The following is a 27,271-nucleotide window of genomic DNA, read 5'->3' as shown; positions in this document are numbered from 1 at the left end:
TAGACTGTACAAGGATTACCTGAAATTGCCGACGATGGCCAGTGAAGCAACCAATATATATATAATGAAAATTAGAAAGGAAAATAAAAACAAAAATAATTGATCTAGTTACATAAAACCTAAAACTTGTCAACAAAAAAATCTTAATGGATTAATGAGTTTGAAAATACTGTACAGTGTGAATGGAATTAAAACACTGATTGTAACGCAAGATGCAACCAACATGGCAAAAGTAAAAGTCAAGAAAGCCACCTGAAAAAATTTATATATATATACAACATATATCATCGTTAGATCACAGATGAAAAATTCTACAGGGAATGTGAAGACCACATTGCTGCAGGTACCAAGTTAGTCTTTACTTTGTGCTGTTAGTGTCCTCGTGGAAATATGCATTGTGAACGTCATATCTACAAATGGATGAGAAAAATAATGGCTAGGCTGCAGCATATTCTCCTACTGGGGTTGGTGGGGCATAATGAATGATGACAGCAGAGGGGAATTAGTTCTTAAGTCTAGCTTCAATAAAGGTCACTTTCACATCTCCTAATACAGAGAGCTTGCATTAACTCATGAAAATGCTAAGCAAAGAGATATGAAAATGTGCTTTTAAAGCAACAGCATTATTGGAATTGGATTTTTTTTTTTTTTTACAAAATGAGTTACTGCCTTTACAAAAATATATGTAAACAAAGTTTTTAAAAAGTCACAAAATATTGTGTGCTGACTCTTATACAATGAATGAAAGCACTTTGAAAATAAATGTATAAAAGTAATCAGGTATTATCAAGCGTAATGCAGTATGAACTGAAGAATGATAACGTAATTCCAATAATCATAATCATACGTAATAATACATTATACATGTCATGAGGTTTCATACAGTTAAGCACATGCCTATATAAATGCCTATATATACTGTATACCAGAACATATACATATATATGCAGCAGCGTATTACAACGGGCAGGAAGTATTTCCATAGGCCAGTGTCAATTTTAACTTCGAAGTAGGGCCGCAGGCAATGAACATTCAATAATGCTTTGAGAGATGGACGGAGATAGAGAGAGAGAGATTGAGAGACACATTTAGGCAATAAGTGAAAAAAAAATAAGGGGCCACAGTCCATTGGTTACTTAAGGGACAAGTCACCTCGATGTTACCTTGGTCTTGTCTATAACCTCTCCGGGGCGTAATTTGCGTTGTCCCTAGGGAACAAAGGTATGCTTTTCAATATATATATACAACAAATGTTGGTTCTAAGGACAGCAACAGGTGCTACTGCACCTGCTGGCCCCAAGTGTGATGGTGAAGAAAGAAATATTATACAAGTGTCAGGGGAGAAATGGTTGGGTATGATGTGTGGATAAAATGAAAAATAAGCAGTTTGCATTGTCAGTTTGGGTAATGGCTGCTGGAAAATGTTGCGGTGCACTGTGATGGAAAGAGTTATTAAAAAGTATTCTGGAAAGGTCAGTGAAAAGGGCTGTTGGTGAGTGTCCTCGAACAACGTGTAAATACAGATGTAATGTGTCTGTTTCCATCTTAAGTCTAAGTGTTATTCAGTGTTAGTGGAAAGCGGTAGAAGCGTGAGGTTGAGACTGCGAAATGCGAAGAACAGACAGCTGAACGCAGAAAACAATTGACGCTATTTTGGTCTGTAATGCACGCAACCTTTAAAGCAATATTTGAGAAGTCAATATGCGTGGCTTTCTCTCAGAATACGATGGTTGTACCCTTCCGTTTCAAAATGAGTTACGAACAAGCAACGTGTTTGATCAATACTAAAGCTGAATTTACACATTCGTCTATACAACGGACTACTTAAGCAGAATAGTCTCTTTATAAATGCTAATTGTAAAATTTTCTCAACTAACGCAATATACAAAAAGAAAAGAATTCTTCAATCGAAAGTTAGAAGTATATCAAGTAATGAAATCTACAACTCGAATCTATATCTATATTTAACCCTCGTCCCGCCCCATCCGAAGAAAAAAATATTATTTCCTTTACCTAAAATGTCAGAGAAATAGTTTACAATTCTATCAAAAATAACACAGGAAAAATCTGTGGCTTTTTGTAACTGCCTTAACAAACAAAATAATCATAGACGAAGATGAATGAGTAACTTTATAAAAACGGCTGAAATGGCTCGAACAGACAAACCATTCACGCTTCTACTCGTGTGTCTGATGTAGTATATATCCCTAGAACCGTTCAGTTTGCAATGTCCGGGTCTATGTCGTGAGGCAGTTTGTGTGTCGGGAAGTGTCACGTCCTCGCGACCATCGGACACCTAGCTAGCAACCCTCTGTTTCTGTTTGCTCGTGTGTCTCACCTTGTTTACATCCAGGTTGTCCCCTGGTTTCAGTTTGCGAGTGTCTCCCGTTTCCTTTTCCACTGTCAAACCCTTCTGGGGATGAGAGAAGATGGGCCGTTCTATTTCCTTTTGTTGTTTCGCGTTTGTTTAAAATGGTTTTTTTAAAATTAAATTTAGGGGTGGGGTCTTTTAAGGGTGTTTAAGTGAGTTCCGTTTCCGTTGAGTAAATTTTCCCCGAGGCTGTCGTCTACAGATGCACTACATTACATAGATTAAGTTTAATTTTACTTTATTACTAAATGAAAATTCGACTATACGCGGGTGTACACATGCACGCACTGACACACACACACATATATACATATATATATATATATATATATATATATATATATATATATAAAATGTGTGTTTCTTTGTGTATTTACATATTAGTTTATATATAAATACAGATTAGCGAGTGCTTATGCATTACCATAATTACCTAAAAAAAATCGTAAACATCGTAAAAATCGTTGCATAAGCAAAACTGGTCACTTTAGAAATCAGAATCTCTTAAATCTGACAGCCAAAAGGTCATACTTCAGGAGCACGGAACAATGTTTACACTCTGGGCAGACTACCCCAGAGCAAAGAGAAACATGTTTTAAACTCGGTTCATTTACGGAATCTAATATTGAGGTGTTTATTTTAGTTATTGCTTAACTACACTGGTTGCCCGGACTAGAAGGAAGGATATCTACTCAAGACATCACTACTGTGGCGTTCTCTGCCACTTCAAGGAATGGAGTGACGCTCGTCATTCTTTAAATTAGTTTGGGTCTAAGTACTGTTTTTCTGCTGCTGCATTATTTAGTTACTCGATAAGATTTCAGTTCTATTTACGCATAGACTCCTCAGGTAGTTTACTCTTGCATGTGCGCAAACTCCAAGACGAAATTTACGCAAGGAATTAAAAAGCATGCATCCCCCCAAACAAACCCCGCCCCCCGCCCAGGTCATTACCCACCAAGCCAGAGCCCTCCCCCCAAAAAACCCCAATCACAAATCCTGCAAGAAAACGTATGCCATAGTTAAGGGCTGCGTTGAACAGCTGCTGGAAGAAGAGTAATATAAAAATCAAAGAAAAGAGAAGAATTAACCTTAATAAAGCGATGACCTGAAAGAGAGGTGATTAATTTAGTTACAGAAAAAATCATTTTTATTATTTAGCCGCGCTGTTGCACCTTTCTGCATTTATTTAGGAAAGACTTTTTTTCAAGACTGCTCTGCTTATTTAGGGGATATGTTGATGGGTTTTGTTGCTTAGTTATATATAGAAGATGAACGCCCGCGTATAACATATTTTTCTTCTACGGAAATAGATGTGGAAAGCATAGGAAGAGTTTTTTTTTTATCTAACAAGAAAGAAGAAGAGCCTGTTCCATTGGGTTTGTTCATTGGAAGGAACAGTTTTTATCTTCTCCGTAATATGGTGAGGTTAGAGTCAGTAGGTGTGAGAGCGAAATTCTCTATTGTGCATCCAATGCAGCACTTTGCAATATATTGGCGCGGCCCTTTGTTTTTCTGCAGGGTCTGCAATCATTACACCAGTGCTGCCATTGGAGAGGAAATACTCATTTCCATTTAATGTCTATGGAAATATGGCAATAGTCAGGGAGCTCAGTTCAACCTCACAAATTTACCAGTTTGATAATACTTTCATATTTCTACATTACAATGTAAAAAATTATAAAATATAAAGCTATTGAAAATGCTATTATTGCGGAAAACATTTTAACCACTATTTATGAAAATGACTGAACATTAATACACGCTCATATAATGTGATATTTAATAATTATAATATTAATATATTAATATAATATAATATCTATATATATATATATATATATATATGATATAGTATATATATGACTTAAAAGATCACATCAAAAATTAAACTGCAATTGCAAGAGTACGGGAGTAACTGAAACGTGGCGAACAATGTCCGCAGACTTATTCCACTGGCCACCGCTGAGACTACATCAGAAACCTAGGATTTTTAAGTAAATCTGTCGAAGGAATTATTACTCTACGTAAAGAATGAACCTTCAAATACTTTTATAGCCATAAATCAGCATCAAAATAAATTACAGCAAATCACATCAAGGTAAAAATAAATGCTTCTCGCCTACCCAAGATATTGCCTTTTTCTAAATCTTTGCCGTCTTGTAAATATACCGTCTAAATTAGTTCAAAGGGAAGACAGCTTGCTAAAACCCATAAAAGAATGTGTGAAGAGAACTGAATCCCTGAATTTTGACCTTATTTCCACATTTCCATTCTAACTAGAGTATGATCTAGACCGTGTCAGCTTGTCTATAGAGAACTGGTGTTAGGTATATGTTAAGAATGAGGAAATAGCAATAAAAAGAAGCTGCAATTATAAGTAATTAAAGTATCAACAGAGAAACAGATCATGAGAAGAGAGATACCAACAAGAAATATATTTCATCACAATTTTTCTTTTCATGAAGAACAAAAGCAAAAAATGCTTTTTTTTTCATTGGCAATATTTTCATGAACCTAATAACAAATATCAGATCATTTTGAATAGTATATTTCAATCATGAACACTGCAAATACGAGGATGATAAAAAGCTTCGAAATATCTAAGTATGGAACCCGAACAACAGATGGCGGTACTGTTCTGTCCATATCGGCTCATGTTGACTGTCAATGTTGGATGGACATATCTCATTATTTTTTCCAGTTCCTTGCAGGAAGGAAAGAACTGAAAAAAAGAAACGAGTCACCTGGTGAGAGATATGTCTCATCGAAGCGATATGGGACACAGTGTTTCTTTCAGTGGTGTCAGAATGGAAGGAGGAAGAGCTTGAAATAATGTTTCTATTTTCCCCTTTATCCTTGCTTGGTAGTCATAGAGATTAATATCTACAGATGGGTTGCGAGAGATTTGATCATCTTATAACCTCATCTCCTACCCGATATACTTCTCCATGGCAACAGCAGTATAAAGGATATGTAAGACTTAGGCATCATCCTCGTAGGAGGAATCAGTTTTGTAGGAGACCAAATAGGATAGGATCCTGTGTCAATGCATAAGGTTTCAGAAGCCACTGTCATCGGGAACCATTCGTACAGGTAGAGAGAAAATAAAAAAAAACCTTCTGGGAGATAAGAACTTACATCTTCAGCAATGATAAGCGAGGGTCGGCGTCCTCCTGCGCCTTCCTCGGGAGGAATGAGGGATCCCCTCCTGCTGGGAGGACCTGAACCAGTTGCGAGGGATCCCCGGCGCTCGGGTGATTTCTCCTTCGACACTTCGATCTTGGGAGCTTCCTACAACACAGATAAGAGAAGGTCAAGGCTTTGTTCTGAGGCGAGACAGGAAAAAATTAAAACACATGCACGGAACTCTGAATGCTAATGGTGAATATGAAGTAATAAGGCACTTCAGTCAGTCGGCGCATAAAGTAGGTGCGAGGTCCCAGAACATAAGTCAGGAAAACCTTGAATTATTTTAACTGACACTAACCTAAGTTGCTAGAAAACATACGTTAAAAATCTATTACTACATTGAACTCTATTTTTTGTCGTTACATAAATCAAAACACTTCTATAAATGAGCCCTTTCTATGAAAAGGATACACCTATCTCTACACCATTCTAACTACAGTACAAGATTTGCTAACTATGAATTTTTGGCTAAAGTGAACATTGTCCATAAGTCGTAAGGAACAGAACCAAGGGTCCTATTCTAAAATCTGAATACTTCTGAGACCTAGAAATAATACACAATTCTCGGCTACAGATTTATCTAACATAACAGTCGAAAGGTTTCACTTGATTTACCATGTCAGTAGTACGGCTCGAACTGTTCTGTGTCTTATGTGTCTCACAAATTCCGGAAATGAATAAACAATATAAAATGCGTTTTGCAACATGCGATCACTTATCAAGACACGTTCTTCCCTTTGGTCTACCATGTAGATCGTTTATTCCTTACCATGCAAATTGCGAAAATACAACTGAAGACATGCCGAGAGCGAACATCATTCAAATTTCCCATGAGAAGTAAACATGTCAGATAAAAAAAAAGAAAAAAAAAACACCCACAATCCCCCAGAAATAAGTGTCAAAAGAAAACTATTTCCATTTCAAGTAAATGAGTGTCATAACCAAACTATTTCCATTTCAAGTAAATGAGTGTCATAACCAAACTATTTCAATGTCAAAGGGTTAGTGATCAAATCTGTTCCATCGTAAGTGGATGGGTTCGTTGTTGTAAGAGTGAAGGTTTGGGTGCTGCATGCAGTTTCTTCAAGTGTTTATTTACCTCGTCTTTTTTCTTCTTCTTTGTACGGAACGCAAGGGAGAAAATAAAGAAAAAAAAACAAAATATTAGAAAAAGAAATGGAAATGAATATCACTGGGAAAGACATGAACATTAAAATAACTAAATACATGAAAATAAAGTGCTTCTAAAACTAAAAAAAATATATATATATCTGCTTCAAAACTAAATAAAATTGGTGGCAAGGTGAAAAATAAAAGTCCGGGAAAACCAATAGCCTGAAAGAAAAACAAAATTAAAGGAAGTGGAAAGAGATAAAAAGTAAAAAATATATAAAAAAGATTGGGCACAGAAAGAAAAATACAAGATTTAGGAGGAAGGTGGAGCAAATGTAGGGGGCGTATAAATATGACCTTGAAGAAGTAATACCAGGTGTGTTTTTGCTGTCATTCAAAAGCACTGACTGAAAACGGAAATCTAGGCTCGGAATTAGTCTGATTTTCATGCAAGTCTGCGGATTTCCCGATTGTGAAAATCAGGTCAATTCAGCCTCGATTCTCCCTTTTCGGGTTAAGCGCTCAAAAGTAGTCTCTACTCTACGAAATCTGCCACTCGGACCGGTTTTGGAGGCCCCAGGTAAGTAAGATCAGGCTTCCAAAGACACTTGCAGAGATGTCGATCAATAAAGCCAGTACTGAAGGATGTTGTGAAGTGGGGTATGGGTGAAGCCACGAAGGCTATATTATAGGAAGGGTAGTAGTGGTGGTGGTGGTGGTAGTATTGGTAGTAGAGGGGAGGGGGAGGAGGAGCAGCTGAAATCCTCCTCAGACGATTGGTTGTGGATAGATTGTGGTAAGACCTTATCAAGCAATAAAAAAAAAATTAAAAGCACTGCGGTGTTTGCATCACCATACCGAAAAATCGACCAAGTTTAGAAAGCGGGAGAATAATAAAATAGAAGGTGCACGAAAAATTGGCAAAAATGACCATTTGAAAATAAGTACTGGATGTAAAGAAAAGATAGACGATTTGTTTAATAGGAAACTGTGTGCCTATTGAGTTAGAGAAAGCTCGTGTGTAAGCGAAAAGTGAAATGTCGTACAGGAACAATGAATGAAATCTTTCAGTATTACATATTACGACTACTCGACACCAGTAATACTCCTTTCACGCCCACACATAATACCACCCTCGTAGACCCGACCACACGCCCAATGACATCCGAGAATGCTACGGAAAGACGTCAGATTTCCATCTGCACTCTAACCTTGGGATTCAAACTCTTTCTCCGCTGCCTGAGAAACAGCTGAAGTCCGCGGTCCTCTTCTTCGGGGGTCTCTAGGATTTCGGGGAGTTGGATTTGGCTCCGGCGTCTCATGGGGATAAGGAAGGGTGCGTCCTCCTCGGGGGGACTCAGCAGGGAGGGGCTTTGCAAAGGTGAGGACTGGTTGAGGGGAGCTCTCCCTACGATTGGTAGGGTCGGTCTAGGAGGCCTTGAGGTTGGTGGGACGAAGGACGACCAGTCCACTTTCCTTTCAACGAGCGGACTGTTCCGTCCAGCTTTCTGCTCGGCGTCATTTTCCATGCACGGATTTTCTTCAGAGTTTCCGCCCAAGTGGGGGTATCGTGATGTCAATTGGGCTTTCTCTGGTGTACTCTACGATGTTCCCAACCGTGTAGCGCCTCGATATGACCCCGCCTTTCTCGAATCGGAATTCGCTGATGGCCTGGTTGGGACCGGTCGTATTGTGTTCGACAAAGTTGATCGCACCCGATCTCCTCTTGGGTTTGGGTGCGGGCATTTCCTATAACGAATACGATAATCGTGGTTGAATAAAAGGGCTTATGCTACTGTTAGCAACACCAAACAGCGAACATCGAGTACACCGAGATACTAGTAAAATGCGGTCCGTAAAAGCTTTGTGGTTGTACGGTGGAAAATTTTCAACAGAGACTCTGGTCAAGGTGAAAATTTTTGTTTGTAAGTGACGCTGCGCACAGCTTCAGTTAGGCTCGCCGTTTCAATTGTCTTCAGCAGGTAAACATTGAACCTAAGGACACTAAACCTCTGCTCTACGCCTCTGAAGAGGCCAAGACGTTGGAACTTTTCAACGAATTCGCCAACGTCGATACATTGAAAGCAAGATGCGAAATAAAGCATTGCAAAGTGATGAGTATGGAAATTTTAGTCAAAATGATATCGGAGGCGTAAGAAGAGATCTATAGATACACAAATTAACTGTGAAACCGATCAATTCTTATTAAGTAACCGGGACAAATTCTGGTTCAGGATTATAGAAAAAATATTTCCAAATTCTTTTGAAATGAAGTCATATAAAGCAATTAAAATGAATTGATCCGAGAGCAGATGACTCTTAAGAGGCAATTTTGTTGTTATTCTAGATACCTCATCAGTGAAGATCTGCCATGTAACATTATTTTTAAAATATTGAGGCTACTTGTCTTATTGCGAAAGCAATGCAAGGACTGTTTTAAACACTGCCTCGGTAGATATCATCTCAGTGTGATATCGCAGAAACTTTTAGATATCTTCAGATGAAGGCGACTTCGTGTTATAATTCAGAAAGCGGTGAAAGTTGACTTTCCTCTTTCGTATGTATCAGCAAGAAAGAGCTGTTTACTGGATGTTTCTCAGGACAACGTGTGTATGGAACATTCTCAAGCCTCCTGTAGGATTAGAGTTTGGATAGGCAGAGGATCCCCCATCCGCTGGATAGAGGACAACACGGAACATCAACTAAGCTATAGTAGATTCACATCAAGCGTGCATCTGATGTCTAGGCCAGTCCCTTACGACGCTCCTGATTGGCTGTTGATAAGCCAATCACAGGGCTGGAAGCTCTCAGTCTCTCTCGAGAGTTCACATAGGCAGGATGTATATTCCACCTCTCCTGTGGAATACTTTTGAAAGACGTATCCCTCGGGAGAGGTGGAACATACATCCTGCCTATGTGAACTCTCGAGAGAGAATGAGAGCTTCCAGCCCTGTGATTGGCTTATCAACAGCCAATCAGGAGAGTCGTAAGGGACTGGCCTAGACATAAAATGCACGCTTGATGTGAATCTACTATACCAACCCAACGTAGGTTAAAACGGAAGATGCTAGAAACATCAAGCAATACATTTGTCTTTAAGTGAAAACGTCTATGAGAATTTAGGGTTATCTTATCGGTCTCCAATAAGGAAAACCTCAGCCATTATGGGCTGCGTGTGCCCACGCCATTTTCATATTAATTTGGTCATTGTACTTTTATAGTACTTTTCTCTAAACTTGAGCATCTTTAGAGAAACACTGGAAGCTGATTAAAAAGCATTCCTTCCAGTGAACATACAGAGAACAACAGCCACTATGATACTTAGCTAACAATCATTCCTTCCAGCGAACTGAATGCCATCCATTACATCTACCATAAACAACACTGACTGTACAATATTTTAGCTAACAATCATTCCTTTACATCGAGCAGCACATGCAACATTTAAAACAGCAACTTACGATTTCCCTGATCTCTGAGGACATATTATAGGATTGGAGCAGATTATGAAAGACGTTTGTCGATAGACTAAAAACAGTCTGCTTTACATTAAAAAGTGTATAACTGAAAAATGCAAACATCTTGAGTCTTAACGGTTTGCGATGCAATTTCACTGACAACAGACATAAAACATTTACAAATAATGTATATACACATTTATGCAAATGGCATGTAAGAAAGAGTGAAAGAGAGAGCGAAGAGTGAGAGACTAGTGTGTAAGAAAAATTCCAAAAGTATTTATAAAATATCTTCACCAGGGAATGTAAAAACAAATGCTGAGAGAAAAAAAATACATGAAAGATAAAAACATATCGAATACGTAACGGAACGAAAAAAAAACCTACTCTCGTGAACCTCTAAAAAACTTAATTCAAGAGGGAAAAAAAAGGCAAAAGTAATTAGCAGCAATATTCTACGGTGGATGCATTAAGGACGAAGGGAGGAACCGAGGGATTTCCTACGCGGAGCAAACGCCATCAAAGAAAACGTCAGACAGAGCATCTGCAATAAGTAGTGTTTACATCAAGCGCAGCAGCGCAAAAGAGCATCAGCAGAAGTGTCACCCAGAAAGGGAATCCAGCACCGGTGTTGATCCCACTTACCGCTTGTGGGGGTTCAATGATCTTAGGCTTCTGCTCGCCAGACCGAAGTTGCGATTCCGTGTACAAGAGGAAGGGTGGAGGGAGGCCAAGGGGAGGAGGAGGAAAACGGAAGAGAATAGTTAAGAAAAGAACGGTATTGAGATTCGTAGCGTGGAAATAAGAGAGAGAGAGAGAGAGAGAGAGAGAGAGAGAGAGAGAGAGAGAGAGAGAGAGAGAGAGAGAGAGAGAGAACGTTGGAGGGGAGAAGAGGAAAAAGAGAGAAAAATATCATTAGACTGTGTCATCCTGCAAACAATGGAGCATGATAACTTTAATTACATATTCAGGGTAAACACCATCAGAAATAAATGTATGAAGATTCCAAGAGAAAAAAAAAACATCCTGTGAAAAAAAAATTTACAAACAAAAATGTTCTCCCCTTTATCAATCCTTCAGCAGCTTGGTGCACGCTGATTAAAAACAAATCCTGAAAAAAATGAAAAAAGCAGAAAAAAGACAGACGGACATCGTCTTGTATTGAGTAGTTTATGTATGTCGACTTGAAAACCAACTACCATAACCGCGCTGATATGAATCCACGTCATTCCAGTCAGTACGATGAGTAAGAGGTTTGAGTGTGTTAAGTCAACAGAAGCTTTTCCTGGACAGAAAGCAACGCTCGCTGGGTGTCAGTATGTGAGTGTGTCATTCTTCGCGTTCCAGTGTGTCAACGGCAGCTGTGGGTCAGTATGAGCGCAATGCGATCTCAGTGACGCTCTGGGTGGTGAGAGGTTATTGTTAGCAGGTTCCCAATGAGTTCTCATCCCCCGGCCCCTCTCTCAGGTGAAGGGGGATTTCGTCAACTCAAAGGGACTTTCAGTCAGCTCCATGCCAGCGCTGATCTGAAGGGAAGAAGCTCTCGGGTTATCTACGGTAAAGTGACTATATTAAACAAGCCCCATGGTTTCACAAAAGCAGGAGAACTGCTAAACTGCCGCAATGTCTGCTTGCAGTTCAGAGTTTCAGCTGTTACCGATACAATGCAGACGTCTAAATATTCCGAACTCTCGTGATTGAGTTGAAGGCACTGAAAGACTTTTAGAATTTATGGCTGGAAAAGAGATGAAGGCTCTTTCGGAACATCCGGATTACAATTTTGATTAGGCTGTTACGCTCAGCAGCTGATAGAACCTAGCTAGTAGGGCTGTGACACTGGATGGATGTCCTGGTGGCTCGAAGATTTAATCTCAAGGCTTTCGGGAAGAAAAATAGGCCTCTGAGAGCCAAGTGCTCAATGCAAAATAAAGGAAGGTCAGGTCAGAAAATGCATCGGAAGTTCAGTTTGGACTATGATGCTGTTCTGAAAAGCTAAGTTAAGGAGTAGCGTCAGTCAGGAGAGAAGCATTTGAATAATTTGAAAAGCATTTGAAAATTAGAATAGATATCGAACTGCTTTGCAAAAGTTATACAGGGGATTTGCCGTCAAAGGGAGGGAAAGAATATTATAAATATTAATGTTATGAGCTTTAGGACAACCATAAGCCGCGTGTCAACCCGTAGCTGGCTTTGTTAGCGACCAATTAACTCTTCCAGTTAACGGATTATTAGTATCACTTCTTGAGCACGAAATATCCAATCTTACTTTTGGGTTTGGTTTAGAATCTTTAGCGTCCTTAGATGGCTCCGGTTTAGGTGGTTCTTTTAAGGTGGGATTAGGATTGTTTTTGTGGCCTGGATTATCCTTATGACCCGGATTATCCTTATGGCCCGGATTATCCTTGTGACCCGGATTATCCTTGTGGCCTGGATTATCCTTGTGACCCGGATTATCCTTATGGCCTGGATTATCCTTGTGGCCCGGATTATCCTTATGGCCAGGATTATCCTTGTGGCCCGGATTATCCTTATGGCCAGGATTATCCTTGTGACCAGGATTATCTTTGGGATTTTCTTGAGGTTGCACTTCTTTAGGATTTTTGGGATTGGATGTCTTCTTCTGTTGAAAGGCAAAGAGGGATTCTGGTTTAATTAGAGCAAACGTTTAAACGACATGATTTAAAGATTAAAATTTTGATGTCTTAATTTTACTACTCAAGTCTCCAAACTACTCGAAGCAAAGAGAGAAAAAAAGGGACTTGTAGTTCGCCCAAATGTACACCCATGATGCTCGGCATAGTGGAACCTTTGGTGCAATGGAACAGGGGCTTCTAACTCGTAGGTGGTGTTCAGCTTCGTGCGATGACGTCATATGGTACCCGTATGACGTCACGAGTTACCGCAAAACAACCACTGAACCTACAATAGTGGCCTCTGCCTATGCACACAGTTAGCTGTGCAGAGCAAAAATGAAGTAGAACATTGGCAGAATATGCGTAACTTTTTCTCCGTCTAAATCATACTTTTAAAGTGCTACGAAATGCTGAGGTCAAAGAGTACTATGGGGCCTGATGTCTATGCATTACTCTAAACACTAAAGAGCTAAGCACTAAAGCACTGCAAAGCTTCAGGCCAATACCTAAGATAAAGGAGGTGATAAAATATGGTATATACACTGTGATATGATGATAAAAAAAAGTGATTAAGAAATTATGCTAAACAAAAAGGACAGATACTGAAGATCATGAAAAGGGATCAGGATTGAGGGTGTCTCCATTGCTAAAATTAATCCCATTTACGATTTAAATCTTTACACTAAGATAAATAGCCATGAAGACCCCATCACTCCTATCAAGAGAGGCAATTTTCATCTAACTCTATTTTTCTAAATCCTTTCTCAATTACTATCGATTCCGGGAAGGGATTTAGACCAACGTTACTATATGAAAACATGCTTCGTATATATACAAGGAACAGAACATGACACACAGTTCAACAGAAGTACAGGAAATATACAGAGATTAAGAATAGAATCACGTCTCTAAGAGGATATAAGTCACAGTGAGACACTCTCATTACAAGGGGAGATGTGAAAATGATTAATGTAATCGGGTTCCTTCAATAAGAACGCGTATTGATGCTAACCTTGCTGACTCTTCAAGGAAAATCTCTTTGAATTTAAAACAAAATTTTCTGATTCCTCATAAAAATTCTATGCAAAAATTTGAATCAAAAAGGAACTAGAAAGGATGTGAAATATGACCAAAACCATATACTGAAAAGACTTTTAAGGATACAAAATTCAAAGTAATAGGTAATAAAAAAAAAAAAAAAACATTTTAAATAATCTCTAAGAAGATAGAAAATTGAAACTGAAAATTTCTTTCTGTACTCACAAAATTTCACTTGATAATAAAAAAAAAATGAAAACATTCTGAAGTTGCAAAACTTTCACACTATGAAAAATACCATCAATTTCTGAAGCGGACAAAATTCAAATTCTTCCAAAAAAAAGTCAAAGAAACGAAGAAACTTGAATGAAAGTCAGCGCAGAAGGCATTATGGCGCAGCCTGCTGCCCCTTGGCCGAAAGGACTCACCCTCCAGGACTGCAAGACCCCGAGATCTCCTCCACCCCAGGAGTCCTCGTCAGAGGAGGTGTACTCGGATGACCCTTCGGATCCCTCTCCGAAATCGAAGGGTTCCGGAGACCCGGCGGCTGGAGGGGGTCGGCAGGTGAGGGGCTGAGTGGTTGTCGGGAGGGAGGGAAGACGAACGAGGAGGAAAAGTGAGGGAGAGAGAGAGAAAATGAAACCATTAATTCTCTCTCTCCCGCTTTCGTTTTCCTTCATCTGGAGTTTCTCTCGGTGTCCTGTTTTTGTTTGCTTTTTTTTTTTTTTTTTTTAATTCGATTTAGAAACACCATCGTCTTGGCTAGTTAACAGACTGCGTCTCATTACTACTACACCCTTTGTGGTTGGAGGTGGAATTTACCTTTGGCAGGAAAATAGTCCCGACTTTTTTTCTTTTTTTGTTTTTTTTAGTTCATCAAAGTAAATTACTATTTATCAACGTGACACAAAATATTATATGGTTAACATAATACTTCTAAAGGTTAAGGTCAACGATGACCTTTGCAATTAATTTTTAAAAATCGGATTAGGTGAGCTTACTTGCACTTAGCAATTTGAAGTTAACGATAATAGCAAAAGAGTCCGAGACAGTAATTGTTTAAGCATACAATTGATACATTCATATACATATATATATATATATATATATATATCTATATATATATTATTATATATATATATATATTATCTATATATATATATATAGATAATATATATATATCAGCATTTCTAGGCATGAAAGTCCTACAGAAGTCTTTATGCAATACGGTTTCCAACAGATGGCAATACGAAAGATACAGCTGGCCATCACCTCCTGCCACCTCCAATCACCAAAGAGAGTCAGTAGGCAACGAGAGGTCCGTTTCCTTAATTAAGGAAGGGTCGTTATCCAAGTGGAGAGATAATTAAGGGTTTTGTTTTGTTTAACAATAGAGAGAGAGAGTGATCGAGTCGCTTAGGTTGTCGTTTTAAAAGTGAGGCGATTATCATGATTTGTTTGAAATCATTCTTCGGTCATTTCGTGAGGTGATTAAAATGATCGTGATCATTAGGCTGGAAGAAGATCAGGGTTACCAATACACACACAGTACTCCTAATCAAGGAAACGTAAGACGAAGTCAGAGTCGAGACTTAGAGTCAGAACGAGAGTGAGAGGTATGGGATCTTGTGCACATAGAGGAAGACGGTTTAAGCGGCGTAAAATCAAATAAGTAGTTACAAAATACTAGTGCTTTACTTTACTGTTTTTTGATAAATTATGTCATGTTCACTTGTATAGCGAAGATTCTATTTGGAAGGTGTTAACGAAGGGAGATCACCCACTGTAAAGTAAATCTCTGATTTGAAAGCAAAGCTCACGTTATCTGTACACAAGATCACATAAACAGAACAGAGCAGAGAAGAAAGTCAAGGGTCTGTCTAAAACTACAAAACGAACTAAAAATGACAAAATACAGAATGTTCACAAAAACAAAACAACAATATATATATATATCCCATCAAACATAATCTATTTCAAAAACACACAAACACACAGAAATGTCTACGATAAGAACACACACAATACATTACACAAATACTATACACAAGAAACACGTAAGAAATCTAATGATAAGAATAAAGGGTTAATTGGCCTTTATGAAGTGCAAGGTTCTTTATCCATTTTTAAAAGCATCTTTGTAGCGACTGAATTGCTATGTGGATTGATTAAGGAAACGCCATAAAATGAAACAAGTTTCATTTAATTGCATGTCATACTTAGCCTTTAGTCACGAGGAAATATTCATATATGTAAATTCCGCATTTGCAAAAATGACAAGGAAAAAGAGTTACCAGTTATTGAGCAATGGCCAGAGATAACTGATCAGAATTCCTGAGGTAATGAATAACTAAATTTCAGGATTCCTATAAGATAATGAATAATTAAATTTCAGGATTCCTCCGATAACTGATAATTCAATTTTAGGATTCCACTGAGATAATTATTAATTCAATTTAGGGATCTTCACATGACTACGGCGATTCAGTCGATACTAAAGATTGTTTTTCTTTATTTTTTCTTTTCCCACACGTGTACAACATGGATTGTTTTTTTTTGTCTGCTGTCGGGATGTCAAGTCCACGAAATGTTTGAATACATTTGACTGAGAATCGGTGTCAAATTGTGTGAGCCTATGGTTGTAGAGCTGTTACTTAAACGGAGGCGTAGACGTTTGCGAGGTGTTTTAAAAGGCAACATTAAGTATCTGTCTAAGATAAATAAAAATATTAATGGTTTTTGCGTAATTGTATAGCCAAAAAAATTAAAAATTCTTTTGTGTGTGGTGGAATGTTCAAGGTTCATAAATGAATATCTTAATATAAAAAAAGAGAATTCTATGTGATGAGCATTTTTCCCATTTGTTTGGCATTCAAAGTTTGTACTAAACAAAAACAAATATGAAAATGAAAGTGAAACAAAACTTAAAAAAAAAATAATAATAATCTAAAACGACCCTGCATTCTTCGCCGGGTATATTTCGCCAAAATAAAATCAATACGATATCAAATTTAAAAAATAAATTCGCGAATACCGCGCGTATGAAGAAGCCAAAGTCGACCCTGTGAGTGAAAAATCAGTCACCGCATAAATTTTCGAAATCGAGAGGGCAGACGAAAAATGGCGTGTACAGAATTTCGCTAAAAATCTTCTTCTTTCCTTGTCCGTGTGTCTGACTTTCGTCAACTCATTTCCCTTATTTTCATTCGGTTTTTTTTGTCTCTGGTGTCCAGTCTGTAGGTAGATGAGAGTGTCATGCGAGAATATTCAGGTGTCGCTGTGTCTGCTGAGAGTTCAAGTCGAGTGTAGTGATGGCGTGTGGGACTGCGTAGCTGCGTAGTTTAGCAAAAAAGAGAGGAGTGAATTTGCCTGAAGTTTTATGCTGCTCGCTTTTATTGGGTTAAAATGTCTCCCCGCAATTTCACATCTCTGTCCCTCCACTCTCAAGGACAACCCCTGGAGTCTGTGCAGTGGAGATCCTAGAAAGTGAAGGATAGAGTATACAAAATTGCCGGCGCAGCCTCCTTCAGAAACAGTGAATTTCCTCAAGATTCTGTGGATATTTGATGTCAATGGACAGAAAATTCCTCATATAAATGGAAATATATCAAGGGTAAACAAAAATTCACGGTTTCTGAAGGAAACAGTTCAGAGGGTCGGGGTCTTCCCTACGATAATTGTCTAGGCAACTATATAAATAAATAAATATATATATATATTATATATATATATATATAATATAATAAATACTATAATATCTATGTATATATATATATATACCTACATACATACATACATATATCTAATTATATATATATATATATATAATATACATACATACATATTCTATATATATATATATTATATATATATGAAGTTTGGAAACTGCAAACAGATAAACATGGCGCACGGTACATACAAATCATATATATATATATATATATATATATATATATATATATATATATATATATATACATATATTATAATTTTTTTCCAAGATAAACTGGACTCGAAATCATTATAGAATAATGACATGAAAGAGATGAAACGAAATAAATAAATAAATAAATAAATAAAAGCAAACTTCAGAATCACTTCTCCATCAACATTGCAATTGCAACCGCCATGTGCATCTGTCTCCAGTTCCAAAGGCCAACATCTTGGTTTCCCAATGTGACCCTAACTGTCAGTGACCCTTTTGGACTAATCCCTCGTGACCCCCTGACCCCGCGTATCGTGTCCCTCTTTGTGTTACCATTGTGACGATGTCCGGGTATGGGGAGCCTACCTGATCGTCGGCTTCCTCCTAACGAAAAGAAAGTTAGAAAGTTTGGTATTAGTGATTTTTTTTCCTCTTTCTTGTCTCGGGTTTATGCAATCGGCGACGGCTTGGTTATCCCTGAAAGGATGTTCAGATCCAAACGAAAACAACCAGCCCCTAACTCCCCTTTTTAAATTTAACAAAAAAACATAAATGGTTTACAAGGCAGTTCTAATGTGACTTTAAAAGGTCAAATGTTACTAGATTTGGTTAAGCATCATATACATATACATATATATAGTATATAACTATAATACTACTAATATACTAGTATATATATATATAGATATATAGTATATATATATATCATTATATACTAATATATCTATATATATATATATATTATATATATATATATATATATATATACATACATACATACACGAGTATGTATGCATAAGATAAGCATCTGTGTGCTATGGTACAATAATACTCCAACAAAAGCTATAGCTAATTCATGACAATACTAGCATTTATTCACTAGCACCAAAATACATTTAGGAAACAGGCAATGAGCACTTTCAGGGATAGTCAAGCCGATGAAAATATAAATATTTATCTATTTTGTCATGCAACAACTAGTTGAAAGGTAATTGTATATCAGGTCATTCAGTAAATAAAATAAAAAAAAAGATACAAGTGGAGAGGTTGCGTGGTATTTGTTCTCTGAAAAGTAAGACATGTATAAGTTTTTTATGGTTTATGATAACACAGTTTTTTATTAGTTTTATTGGAGATAGTTTTTTATATAATAAACTGAACAAAAAATAAAAACTAATTAATTCTTTTAATTCAAATGTCCCAACTAAAATATCTTTGTATATCTTAATAGTAATAAATAAAAATGTTTTAATTTTTAAAATAAAGTCCTGATGGATCTACGTTTGACGTCATAGACAAGTGTTTCATGAAAATCAAAATATTGCAATAAATGTTTATGCATGCACAATTTGTCATAACTGTACTTGTTATTTGTTATGGGTCAATATCTTGTTATGAATAGAAGTGGGTCGTGTTATGCATGAAGTTTAGTGGCACAAGTGAGTAGTAAGTGCTTATTATCGGTTGGAAGCCAATGGGTATGAAGGTTGGTATAAACTGAAAATTAAAATTCATCTCACTCTGTTGTTATGTAAATACCTACGGAAAAATGGGTAAAGAAAAGAACTAGGTCATACAATCTTTGTTATAGGGAGTGTGAAATTATGAAATTTTCCAAAGAGGAGTTTTTAATGTTGAGATTGCTAGGTCTTTCAAAATACACTGCTGTCCGGCGACCTACACCTGGCAAATATTTCAAACTGAATGCAAATGTTAAGGATTGGATTTGAATATAGAATTTAGACCAAAGGCCAGGCGCTGGGTTAAGATTTGGCTCCTTTTAGTTCAAATAAGATCAAACTTTTTAAGATAAAAATGTGTAAATCCTATTCTATTCTTAATTTTCATATTCTGTTGGCTAAGCAAACAATTCTGTTTGATACGGAATCTTTAAACTTCAAATGTCATAACTGATAGCATCAGAATCGTAGCACCCCATCGGCAAGGCTTAATATACCCATTCATGAATTCACCAGGAGCAACCCCAAAACAATGCTAGACCAAGACATAAAGACGAGGACTTGAAAACCTTGGAAATCGGTCAGATATTTGGATATCCAATGAGTGCGCGCATAGTTTCACGATTTCCATGGATTCTGTGACATTTGGACAGGCGAAAGGACAAGCACAAGACAGGAAATGACAGGAACAAATAGAGGGTCTAGCAAAATTTTGGGATAGAATGTGATCACTTTTGCTTTATTGTAATTCAGCACATTGTGATGGAGCACTGAAATTCTGTGTTAACTATCAAACATATATCTAGACCTACATTCTTTCATGTAGAGCATTATCAACAAATTGCCTTCGCATACAACAAGAATCTTCAGAAGCATTAAATCGCCTTGGGATCTTCATAATCATCAAAATAACTAAAGGCTTTCCTTAGGTCGACTCTAAAATGATAATTTAATTAGTTCATCCAGACAGCAGTGACTTTCAAGAGCAAAGATTAAAGCGTTTTTCTTTTGTTTACAACTACTGGATGACGTGAATGTCTTTCGAACACGTGTGAGTTGGATCTTGATCTGGGTAAGTGATTATAATACTAGTTTGTCTACTACAACGAATTTTCCGTACTGGGTTGCTTAGTGGATTTTTCCAAGTGGACGAATTTCGACTGCATGCGCTGTTAGTATATACATACAAATAGCCAAGCATGTATATACATGATAATATGAATTGTATGTATATCAATTTTCCATCCCATAGACAAACGCATCATCCAGAAAAGGGCGAAAGGATATAAAGCAGCTGCCTTTTTTTTAGTTCGTGAAGTGCCAAGCGTCATAAATAAAATTCCAGGGGCATGGCCATAATAAACTTTACAAAGAGCGAGAGACATCGCACGAACAGTAGCCAAGAAAACAATGAACGACGCAATCGAGACAGATTTGCTGACATTTTTAAAAGAGGTGGAAACTCATTTCATTATTTTTCTTTGCAGCTTCCATTTCGTCATGACTCTCGCTAAACGTACAATTTATTTATTGGAATTTACAGAGGACATGGCATTTTGGAATTTTAAGCCGAACGACAACAAAAGAGAGAAAGAAACTTAAGATTTGAATTCCAGATAAAAGAAGCCATAAACATAAAAGAAACGGAAGATGAAAAGACAGTCAGTTACGAGCCGTGGAGGAAAACCTGCAACGTGATTGGTCCGTTGAGATTCAAATTGCAACCAATCACGTCGCAGAACCTTCTCGGGACAGCGCATAACCAGCTGACTCCTGTCTCTTTTTTTTCTCTCTCTAAACCACATAGTGCAGTTCGCGTTCAGGAAAGTGTTCAAGCGAAGACATAGGTAGGCAGAGAGAAATGATACGTGAAGGACCTCACAAATTCTTCCAGGAAGTGGGAGGTGTTTACAGAGACCTCGAATGGCAGCATTACGGGTTTAGTCAGAAGGAATTCATGGAAAATGGTGATGGCAACAAATTCGAGCTCTTGTATCGACTGTGGCTGTGGGCCGGTTCGGTATGATTTATTTTTCGCGTTTGTTTTCCTTTGGTTCTGTGACTTTAGGCAATGGCATGCGGTTTGATTTATCACTCGAGTTTGATTTAGAGGGTTAATTTTATTTATTAAATAAAATCGTGGGTTACTCGGGGTTGTAACTGAGTTATAACTCTCTGAATTAATTAGATGATTTAGGGTTTGAGTTCTTGGGTAACTTTGTAAGGGTATTTAAGCATTGATGGTTATGAATTTTTATCCCATGTTTAATCTGTAGAATCTCTTAAAGTTTTTCTTCAGTTTATCGTTAGTTAACCGAGTTGAATGTGATAATTGATATTGGTAATTAGCAGCTTAAAATTATTATGTACCTTCAGTTTACGTACTTAAATACTAATGGGTAAAAACTTATATTTTTGTTTAATCTTTAGAGTCTGTTAGAGTTGTTTTTCAGTTATCGGTAGAGTTTATTCAGCTGAATGGTTATTACTGGTATTGGTTATTAGCAGCATAAAATGATTAAGTACATTTTGTTCATGTATATCAGTGAAGCGGTTTTTCACTTGGTATATGTTGCTATATTAATTACGTCTTCTGCTTATTTACGACTGTTAGATGTATCATTTTGTAATTATGAGAAATATAAAGTATTGAAGTCTTGTTTATATTTATACTGGATAAATGTTATGGTTTTAAACGTTCTTTTGTATTTAAAGATAGAGTTATGTAACACTCGTATTTAGATTTATATCTGCACAGCTTCGGCTAATTAATAGCAGGTCTCTTCTCTCGCTTTTAGATGCCGGTTTTTCCTTGCTTTGTTTAACGAGTAAAACGGTCTCGGCAGATACAAGAACTGAGTTTCATACTCCTAATCGAAGGCCTCGTGCAATTGTAAGTGTTGGGGGGGAGAAACTGTGTGGGTGACGTCCGGAAGCGTCTCGTGACTGGCAGGCAGACGGCCCAGCCACCACCAGCCAATAGAATCGCTCGCCCTGAAAAGAAGCGAGCGATCCTGATTGGTCGAGGAGCGATGAGCATTGCCCCCAGTCGCGACGCTTTCCGGCGACGTCCGGCCCTGTGGTCAAACGTAGATGACAAACCTGTGGTGCTCCCGGCTTAGGCGCTTCCTCCGGTTTAGGCTTTTCTGTCTTTTTCAGTTCCACCTTTTCAGCCTGCTCTAACTTAACCTCCTCCTTCTGCATCTTTTTCAGCTGCAGCTTCTCGGCCTTTTCCAGCTCAACATCGTCTCTCTTGAGCTTTTTCAGCTCGAGCTTCTCGGCCTCTTCCTTCGTCACCTTCTCTTTCTCCTCGATTTTCACTTCCTTCTCTTTGGCTTCGACCGGCTTCAGCTGGACCTTTTCGCCTTCCCCTACGGAGTCCCTGTCTCTCCCTTTGCCCTTTTTAAGCTGAACGCTTTCGGGTTCCTCTTCCTCCTTTTTGAGAGGGACTTTCTCTTAAATTTCTTTAGTTCTGTCTGTTCCTCTTCTACTTCCATGGCTTTTACTTTTTCCTCCTTCTTTTTCTTCTCCTTCACACACACAGACACGGGAGGGAACGCAAAAACGTGAGCGGGCAACCCTCAGACTACATGAGTTAACACTTGTCCTCCAGAGACGCTACCTCCAAGGCTGTGACGTCACAAGAACCCTTCGCAACGCCTAACAAAACCCAAAGGCAAAATTAATACCTCAAACGACTTTAACTGGACCTTACCAGAGAAAAAAAGTAAAAAAAAAAAAAAAAATGGTATATAAGGCAAGTTGAAGGAAAAATATACTCCATGAAAATGTCTAGAGTTTACAGTGAACATTGGTGCTCCTCTAAACCGCACAGAACATGGCAACCTTCACCTCGGGCATCGGAAGGTAAATTTTGCTTTTTTGTTCTCTGCGCTGATTAGAAAGTAAACAATACAAATAGGCTTCCTTTTGCCTCTGGGAAATTCTGCTAAGCACCCGACTGAAGTGCTCGGAGGTTTCAAGCTCCGCACGACAGTCTGCGAGTCTTCCTTGTGACGTCACGGCGTATCTCGAGAGATGAAATAGCGTCCCTTCAGAACAGGTGTCGTGACACCATTACACGAGGCAACGTTGCGTATAGAAAAAAAAAGTTGCTCAGCAAAAAGCGACATGCAATACAGACAAAAAAATAATAATAAACTAAAAATAAATAAATTTTATGAGAAAACAAATGATTTAACATGAAAACAAAAACATTTATACTAGATGTTTTATGATTTGACGTTGTATGTTTATAGCGAAATTAAATTTTAAATGCTTTTCTTAAGTGTAAATCTTGTGGCCTTTGTGATTAGGAATTCTGATTATCTATCTAGAGATGAATCTCCATATAAAGAAAAAAAAGACTGATGTGGAAATACTAGATCTACTGAAAAAATTCTTCTCACGAAGAAAACGATATAACAGACAGTTGGACATAGCAAATGAAGGCTTGGCATTTAATACCTGTACTTCGACTTTTTCTTCCTTGACTTCTTCCTTCTGTAAGGGAATGAGAAAGAGGCATAAAACGTGTTAGAATCAAAGTCCCAATCAAGGCAAACTCGTTTACAACTACTACTACCACTACTATTTTGCCAAAACAAGTTCGTAGAGTGATGGTCAATTTGCTCAAAGTTGGAAGATAACTACTACTGTTTGCTGTTAAAAGTCTGGAAAGTGTCCTATGAAATATTTTTACATGTGAAGTGAAGACATTTCAACTTTCTACTGTATCAACGCCAATGCTACTGTAAGTATGTGAAAGATCAATCATGAAAGAAGCACAATACTGTATCTGATCGTGAAAGAAGCACACAACCTGCAGAGGAGAGAGAAAATGTAGTTTCATTTAGAAATGGTTTAGGTGAGGGTTTGGTCAGAATGTGTTTGGTTCAGAAGTCATTTATGTTGCAAAATGAATCGCAACACGGCTACAGACGGACTATTTAGAATCGAGTTTTAAAAATGGCGGTTCATTTTAAACGGCGCGGTTTTTACTCCCGGTGGTGGTTTAAATTTGATTTTGGAGTGTTATTTCGGCGAGAGAGAGGACAGTAGAGCTCTTGATATACTGCGTACAGCCAACCAGGGATCTACGAGAGATACTGCAGCATACAGGCGATGTCAGAGCCACACGGCGGGTTTGGAGAGACGCTCAAGAATCCCAGAGGTCCTTCTTCATTCATTGAGGGGGGGGGGGACGTGCTGCTGTGCCAAGGGGCTCTTTCGTAGTGGACAACCACGCAAAAATGAAGCTCAAAATATTTTTAAGGATCTCAAAAATGATGTCGATTCATTGAAAATACTGTGTGGTAGAACTGTGTCAAAAAGTCACAAGACATTTGAGTGAAAACTGTTTATGAGAGAAAAACAAAGGCTGGGGGGCGGGACAGGAACTGCTACTGACACTTTGGGGATGACAGAAAAGACCTCTGGGCCAGAGCCATCTCTCCGGCTGGAATCTTCATTGCCTACCGGAGATTCCTCTTCTTCGCAAGGGCCACCACCAAAAAGTTCGAACAGATATCTCTCCATAGGGGTCATTCCTTCCAAATCGCCCTTTTTGGGTTTAGGCTTTTCTTCCGGCTCTTCTGCGGCGGGGGCGACGTGGAGCTGGGGCGAGGGTGATCTCGGCTCTTCTTCTTGCTCCTCGTCCGTTTCTTTGATGACGGAGGTTAGCACTTGATGCTTGCCGAGTGGAGGCGGAGGCGACCTTTTCTCCTTGGGTTTAACCGTTAGCGACGCCTCTTCCTCCCCACTTACCTCCGGCTCTTTCTGGGGCGGCTGCGTCTTGACAGTGGCCTCTTGGTCGACAGACGACGTCTTCTTTTCGGGCGGTTTCTCCTTTTCCTTGGCGGTGAAATCAGCGCTGGGCTCGGGGAATTTAGGTGGTTCTTCCACCTTCTGGGGCTCGGGTGTCCTGGGAGCGTCGAAGGATTTCTTTCGCTGCTGAGGCGCGTAACTGAATTCCTTCGGCTTTTTCTTGGCTCCCATAAACTGCGACAGGAGGGAGGACATGAGGTCCTCTCCCTCAGATTCTGACTCGGAGTCCTCAGCGACTGTGTAGGTGACGGGAGGCGGTTTCGGGGGTTCCTTCTTGATGACGGGCTTGGGGACGTCTTCGGGCTCGTCGTCCCAGAAGGAGTCGACCTTCTTGAAACCCTCTGCGCTGTCCGCTGGAGGGTGAGGGTTGTGCTTCTTGGGATTCTCTTCTTCTACAGTCTTGACCTCGGTGACCTCTGTGGTTTTGGTCTCCTCGGTTTTGAGTTTCTTGGGATTGGGCTCTTCTTTCTTTTCCTCGGCTTTCTGCTCCACCTTTTTGGCCTCTTCCTTCTTCTCGGCCTCTTTCTTCTTCTCTTCCTTTTTCTCAGGCTCTTTTTTCTTCTCTTCCTTTTTCTCAGGCTCTTTTTTCTTCTCAGGCTCTTTTTTCTTCTCGGGCTCTTTCTTCTTCTCTTCCTTCTTCTTTTCTTCCTCCTTCTTTTCCTCTTTCTTCACGACTTCTTCCTCAGTTTCAGAAACAATTGTCTCAGACTCAGAGACTTCTGTCATTTCCTCTTCAGTCTCTTCGTCTTCCTCAACACGCTACACGGAAAGATGGGAAGGGAAAATGTGGATAAAAATAGGGCATAAAAAAGGGGTGACAGTGTAAAAAGTCCCGCTCATTGAAAAAATTGGCTTAAGACTAATCCGCAAAGGGGCCGAGAGCTCTCAGGTCACGAGTTCTAATTTCACAAGAAAATCCACACATGCTGACTGACACGAAATCGGGGGCGTGGCCGGAATAGGATCATGCTACGAGAAGGGCTTTTTTTTCTTAAGTGGGGTACATAGGGGGTTTCCTTACCTGGTGGGCATCACACCTCGAGAGCTCTGGCAGAGGACGAGAGGGATTCGATGACATTTTGGGTACATCTAAAGGACATCAGAGGAGTCAGTCTCGAAAGGTCAGTGACGGCTCTCTCATTAAGGGGCACATGCCCTGGAGATGAGAACGAATCAATGAATGGCTACGCAGGGGCAAAACATCCGTTCATTCAGGTCTCCAGGGTCACGTAAGATTGCTACGCATTGGGGTCACATGCCTTTCAGTGAAACTGCCATCATGGCCTTGGAGACTTGACTCTCGATGGTTGAATACTTGCGACATATATGAAAAAGTCACAACGACTTGACCCATGCATGAACGGGAGACGCTTAACTGAGGTACACTTCCTAATCATGCACACAAAAAACACTGAGGAAAATTTTTGGTCTAAGATGACGGTAAGCCACCGTCCACAAGTAATATTCTGTAAAGGTGGCCTCTTGACGAAAGAAAATACAATCTTACAAATGCTATAGTCACAGAGAACTAGTTATTAAAGTAAGGTAGTGGAAGTCAGAATGACAAAAATGTCTCTAGGAGAATATTGACATAACTCTGACAGGACGAAGTCATCCTTATAACTATGACAGGAAGGTCAAAAAGAGATGCTATGAAAGAAACTATGTCGGGGGAAAAAAACCATTGAACATAACTTTACCATGTCGATGATTTTTGGTTGCTCTTACCTGAAAGGGAAAACGGTAAAGAGAATTAGAAATCAATTAAAAGGGAAAAAGATTCTATTCAGTATCAAATATACAGTTCAGGTAGTTTTGAAACTAGAAGTACTTCTACAACTATATATAATGCTTGGTAAATATTCTTTGTAATATATTGTAGAACAACATCGTAATGTTGTGGATAGTGACTGTAACAATAAAGTTGAAATTGTTTGTGCAGTGTTAGCGTTAGGGCTCTGGAAAAGAATGGTGTTAATTGGACAGAGTGAAGGCTATCATTTGGCTGGAATGGTGCAGAGATATAAATATATAGAGATATCGATATAGTATAAAGATGGCAATGTGTGAGAATATCAGTGAATCAGTGACAGAGTGACGGGCCGGAGGAGGCGTGAGTAGGCAGACAGAAAGCTTCTCAGAGAGTGATATATTCTTTGGGTGACAGAGAAATGGTCGCAGCGGACAGCAGCTCCCAGTTGGAGACACAGCAGAAGTAGCAGCAGCAGCAGCAGCAGCAGTAACAGAGCAGCGGC

General features: G+C 38.8%; 1 protein-coding gene across 33 annotated transcripts in view; it reads right to left on the bottom strand.

Annotated features, from left to right (window-relative positions):
* The window catches only part of LOC135219896 (twitchin-like), a 143,004-nt gene that overhangs the window by 104,099 nt on the left and 11,634 nt on the right, over nt 1–27,271 (bottom strand). For 19 of the 33 annotated variants that reach the window (XM_064257060.1, XM_064257061.1, XM_064257071.1 and 16 more), the window contains 7 exons: nt 24,957–25,775; nt 23,658–23,693; nt 18,097–18,114; nt 12,401–12,754; nt 10,780–10,809; nt 5,513–5,665; nt 1,164–1,208 (listed from right to left, as the gene is read on the bottom strand). In XM_064257060.1, coding sequence (XP_064113130.1) covers nt 1,164–1,208; nt 5,513–5,665; nt 10,780–10,809; nt 12,401–12,754; nt 18,097–18,114; nt 23,658–23,693; nt 24,957–25,775 — 1,455 coding nt within the window. Of the gene's footprint in view, nt 1–1,163; nt 1,209–5,512; nt 5,666–6,662; nt 6,681–7,887; nt 8,221–10,779; nt 10,810–12,400; nt 12,755–14,233; nt 14,378–18,096; nt 18,115–23,657; nt 23,694–24,956; nt 25,776–27,271 lie in introns of those variants that run through there. The other 14 variants (XM_064257070.1, XM_064257068.1, XM_064257072.1 and 11 more) reach the window with 12 other exon arrangements.

Source organism: Macrobrachium nipponense, chromosome 1 (assembly GCF_015104395.2).
Source record: "Macrobrachium nipponense isolate FS-2020 chromosome 1, ASM1510439v2, whole genome shotgun sequence".
In the NCBI taxonomy this organism is placed as follows: Eukaryota; Metazoa; Arthropoda; class Malacostraca; order Decapoda; family Palaemonidae; genus Macrobrachium; species Macrobrachium nipponense.
Note: the sequence above shows the minus strand (reverse complement) of the source record. Positions and strands in the feature narration are given on the sequence as shown.